We start from the raw sequence: 5,079 nt of genomic DNA, 5'->3' as shown, positions 1-5,079 counted from the left end.
TTGCAGTAGCATTGGCCTGGAGGGTTGGGGGGGGGGGGAACTAGGCTACTCTCTCATACTAAAGCACCCAACATTACGCAAAAGACGGAAAATAGTACTGGAGGAATTTCTCTGTGTGAGGATCTCTGTATTTCTTTGTAAATGCGTGTCTGAGTGTGTGTCGAAGTTAACACTCAATTCTGCTCTCTCACCCTTTGCATCCCCCTCTATTTAGCCATATTAATAAGGTGTGATTGTCTAATGGCCTGTTCTCTGGTTACTTACTCTGACCTTAACCTGTCTCATGTAACCTGGCCACAACGGGTGTCTCCAATGGGATTTTCTCTCCAACCCAGACTTTCTCTCACTCTTTCATCCCCAGGCCAGTCTGATTTGACAGTCAAATCACACCTCTGCACTTCCCTTCACATCTAACAGATTAACAATGCTCTTTTGTCCGAGCCCCAGTGCTTGACTCTCATTCATAATTACCTTTTATACCCACACTCACAGAGTATCCTGGATGTCGCCGTGGTTGGTAATAATACTACGTATATGCACAGGTGCTTTGACTGTGGCCAGGTGTGATCAGCAACCATAAATACTTCTATGAGGTATGCCATACTCACTAGCCCTTGACTTAACCTTCGGAACTCCGTAAATGTTTATTTCCATAGCTATATGCAACCACACAGGGATACAGTTCCATTTCATCAGCTCAAACTGTTGCCTGGATGGGTCCGATTAGAACCTTTATGGTAACCATAGCAACTAAGAAGGAAGTAAGCAACACATTTTTTTAGTTTTATTATTTAATTTACAAATATCAACATTGCTAAGCATGTCACACATACACAAGCAGAACTAGATTCAGTCACAGGTACATAAGGAGTGTGTCTACATCATTGATTATTTATGATTTAAATCATACTGCACACAACACAGCCACTCATGGTTATAACACACACACTCACATAATATCATACAAACTGCTATTTATTAGCATACTGCACAAAATATGGTCCCTGTCAAAACTATAGAGTTCGTGCTTTGAGTCCCTTAATGTCCAAGTCAGTGTTTCCCAAAGATCTGCTTACACTGACAGGACTTTTGTAACGACTATTACTAAGACTATAGATGGTGTCAATGAATCTGAAATGTTGTATAACGAGTCAAAGAAAAATAGTCTTTGGAGTCTGTGTCATTGTCAATTCTGTTAAGTTCATGTAGCCTCAGAGGATTTGTAACCACCCCATGATTTGTAACCAAACTCGAACAGTCGTATGATATCACTTGACAGGCGATAAGTACATCATCATGGCACTTGTGAATGTGTGAATTATGTATGTACATGTGAATTATGAATTTTGTATGTGCTACCCAGACACTGCTTTCTGCAATAATATTCAGTTTTAAACACAACATGAAAAGGGCATCTGAGTTTAACAAACTGAAGCACTCCTATGGATTAAAACAGCATTCATTTCCTGAGAGAGACACACAAATACACCCATGGTTTGTCAGAATGGAATAGAGAGTGTGTGAGTGTGTGTGTGTGTGTGTGTGTGTGTGTGTAGAGGTCTTTAATGTAGTGTCAGGAGGCTGTAAGCATGTGAAATAGTGAGCAATAACTGTAGCAACCATGCAATCTCTCAGTTTCCATAGCAACTTCATCCTCAAAAATATAAACCTCTGACTGTGCAGGTGCCATAACATAGGCATCAAAATAAAGATGACATTGGTTTTTCACTCATACACAGCAGCAAAGATATTATATAATGTATATATGTATAATAAATATTGAACAGAGACACTCCATCTCATCCACAAACACACACTGCAGCCACTGTCCATCTAACCCCCCCAGATTTGCATGTTGCTGATGATGATGATGATGATGAATAGGAGTCTGACTGTCCTGTCCTCCATCCTCAGTAGCGCTTGTCCTCAGAAGGCGTGGCAACCATCACTTCCTTGTTTCCGAAGTCCAAAAATGCCGTGATGTGGAACGCCATGTTAGAGAGCACCACCATGTACTCACACAGAGCAAACAGAGTGTAAACTGGAGAGCGATACAGAGGAGATGAGGAACAAAAGCAGTAGGTACAGACTGAACATGAATATACCATTGAAATAATGTTTTTATGCTGTAAACTATACTAGAAACAGGAGAGACTGCTGTGTATAGGTAGCATAAAATAGGGTGTTACAGTGAACGCTGTAAAGCTTTTTTACAAGGTTTTAACTTAAACTTCCTCTCGAGCATGCTATATTAGGCTACAGGACACTGATGCCATCTGAATGACTTAGTGGAGTGGTAGGAGGAGGGGCACAGATAAAAGGGGGAGGAACTGTAGCACTCACTTCCTGTTTCGCAGTACTTGTTGTGGCGTCTGAAGAAGTAGACGGCGAGGAGACAACAGCTCACGTTGAACAGGAAGAGACGCACCTTCCAGCGGTATGACGTCAACTCCTGAAAGAGAGGAAGAGAGAGAGGGCCGGTGGGTGGAGAGAGAGAGAGAGAGAGATAAAGGAAAAAGTGATAGGAGAAGTTTAGGCCCCGTCCCATTTTGCACAATTCCTAATACCGTTATCCACAGCTATATTAACAGTTGCTCTCAACACAGAGATCTTTCACAAAGATGAACAGGCTACCGATATGGCGAGGGAAAAACACCGGGTAGAGAGAGAGTGAAGGGGGGGGGGGGAGAGATAGAAAGAGAGAGGTTGTGATGTAATAGTGTTTCAAACGCATTGTGCCTCAAGCTGATGATGGGAGTTGGCCCAGCGTGTAACCCACTTCCCCTACTGAGCAGGCTGTGCTCACAGCCTTAAAATACACAAGCTGTGGTCTCTCACACATCTGCTCATACTCTATACATACACACAGACACCAATCTCTGTATGTATGTATGTATGTATGTGTGTGTGTATGTGTGTGTGTGTGTGTGTGTGTGTGTGTGTGCGTGTGTGCACGGGTGAGGCTTGCGCAGTGCCTAAACTAATTTCCACACCTGTTTGCTGGTGTTGAAACTCTGTGGCTCAACTATCATTGACCAGAATCACGAGCAGGGTTGTGAGAGAGTGAGTGTGTGTGTGTGTGTGTGTGTGTATGTGTGTGTGTGTGTGTGTGTGTGTGTGTGTGTGTGATGAGTGAGCCTTCACCATATCTACTTTTAGGGCCTGTTTAAAACCATGTCTATATGAAAGAAGAAACCTAAGGGAAACAGAACACTATGTCAAGCCATACTTAGTATTCTAACAGGGGATATTTCACACGTGTTTAAAAACAGTCCAAAACTCAGTGGTCACCAGCAGTTCTATGTAGCCTAAATGAGATATCTGAATCAGGGAAAGTGTAGATCAATACTGCCATCTGATGGTGAAAAAGATCCTCAGCACTTTGGTAGGGACATTCCTGCTTGCTAACTCTTGATTTCTCTCCTAATTTCTGCAAATTCTAACAAAGTGAGACAGCACAAAACAACACCAACGGCATTACAAGTCGAGGATTGAACAGGAAAAATAAATTGACTGGTACTCACTAGACACAGACACAGACACAGACACACACACACACACAGGTAGAGAGATGGAAGGTGGCTTATACTCTACCTCAGGGTTCAGACTGTACTTTTTAATCACTTGCCACAGCCTGCATGTGATGAGCATGTGGAGCAGAGAGCTGGCGATGAACACAATAAAACCGTTCTTATGAACACCTGTGTAACACATAGGCAGCAGTGAACACACTAAAACACCAGATCATTACATACAAGGTAGTGAATATAACATATGTAAAAGTTTTCAACTGAGGTAGAATATAACACAATTTTACTGTATGTTCAAGAACTGTATGAAGGTACAATAAAGTATGTAGGCTAATAGTGTGTGTGTGTGTGTGTGTGTGTGTGTGTGCGTGTGTGTGTGTGTGTGTGTGTGTGTGTGTGTGTGTACAAACATATTCCCTCACTGTAGGTCTCTGTAGAGGACACATATGTTAGCAGCAACAGCCCTATGTTCTCTGCCAGGGCTGCGAGCAGAGCTAGGCCGCTGAGCAGTAGATCCAGTAGGCTCTTAACAAAGCGTCCCCGGTAGAAGTTGAAGTAGACCGCCGCCACCAGAAAACGCGGGGCAGAGTGCAGGCCGATACAAAAGCGCCAGACGTACCGCTCTGGAACCAGGCTTATGGACGCACTGATAGAAGGGAGGTAGTTTGCCACCTGATGGGGTATAGGATGAGAGTATATTGTGGGATTAAGGGGTGTTTATAACATAATATATTTGCTCTAGAGGGAAAAAAGCACTGAGAGAGAGAACATGGGGTGATTGGTAGTAGGTTGATCAAATAGCCTTCTGTTGATTTAATATTAAGACTGATCCATGCTCATTGTCAAGTAATGAAATATTAAAGAAAATCATTATATTTCCAAAGGACACGTCAGGACCAACTCCTTTACACCGTCACCTCTTTACGCAACTAGAACGCAGCAAACATTACAGACAGAAAGAAAGATGAGCAACTCACTTGACAGTGGGTATAAGTTGACTCCTCGAAATGAAACATCAATGAAATGAAGAGGCAGGCTATCAGACCGGTGAGCGCCAGCAAGACAGTTCCGACGGCGAAGTCCGTGAACGGCAGCCGGATGAGCGGCTTGTCTCGATCCAGACTCCCATATGCCTGCTGCATCCTGCCATAGCGGATAGCCCGATACATAAATTGAACATGCTGCTAATGTCTGAAGAAATTCTCAAACCATGCTATAAGCATGGTTAATGTCACTGAGAAATATACCATATAATTGACAAACAAGTCACAACATACAATTTACATACCTTGCCCCCGGCCCAAGCTACCTCGACCAGGTACAGTATTTCATAGCCTTTCACCCGCTCTCATCCAGGCCCAGCAGGGGACCGTGTGGCTAGTACCACGTAACTAACTAACTAGCAAGAGCTAGGCTCACCGATGTGTACAAGTGTGCAACAAACATATGACGTTAAAACATAGGAAGCTTGAGTAACTTATCAGTCATGTATTTGTTACTTTTATGAGGTGATGTTCTTAACGTGGTTCACAGCTGGGGTAGCCAATAC

General features: G+C 43.1%; 1 protein-coding gene across 3 annotated transcripts; it reads right to left on the bottom strand.

The window, feature by feature from the left end:
* Positions 1-782: 782 nt before the first annotated feature.
* Positions 783-5,079, bottom strand: pgap2 (post-GPI attachment to proteins 2). 3 transcript variants are annotated; one of them, XM_083665390.1, is made up of 6 exons: positions 4,808-5,079; positions 4,508-4,673; positions 3,953-4,202; positions 3,595-3,701; positions 2,344-2,452; positions 783-2,041 (listed from the first exon to the last, which is right to left on the bottom strand). In XM_083665390.1, exons 2-6 carry the CDS (start codon positions 4,670-4,672, stop codon positions 1,911-1,913), a joined length of 762 nt encoding a protein of 253 aa, XP_083521516.1. In that variant the 5' UTR covers position 4,673; positions 4,808-5,079; the 3' UTR covers positions 783-1,910. The 3 variants fall into 3 exon arrangements, with proteins under 3 accessions (XP_083521516.1, XP_083521515.1, XP_083521514.1); XM_083665389.1 differs by having other exon boundaries at positions 4,819-5,079; XM_083665388.1 differs by having other exon boundaries at positions 4,508-5,079.

This window comes from Argentina silus, assembly GCF_951799395.1.
Source record: "Argentina silus genome assembly, chromosome: 2".
In the NCBI taxonomy this organism is placed as follows: Eukaryota; Metazoa; Chordata; class Actinopteri; order Argentiniformes; family Argentinidae; genus Argentina; species Argentina silus.
This window is presented reverse-complemented; position numbering and strand designations above follow the sequence as displayed.

Excerpts from the sequence above, each read along its gene's own strand:
- pgap2 (XM_083665388.1), bottom strand. The coding sequence starts at position 4,699 with ATGTATCGGGCTATCCGCTATGGCAGGATGCAGCAGGCATATGGGAGT. Across the intron at positions 4,203-4,507 it reads CAACTTATACCCACTGTCAA|GTGGCAAACTACCTCCCTTC; the intron begins GTGAGTTGCTCA and ends ATACCCCATCAG. Across the intron at positions 2,453-3,594 it reads AGTACAGTCTGAACCCTGAG|GAGTTGACGTCATACCGCTG; the intron begins GTAGAGTATAAG and ends CCTCTCTTTCAG.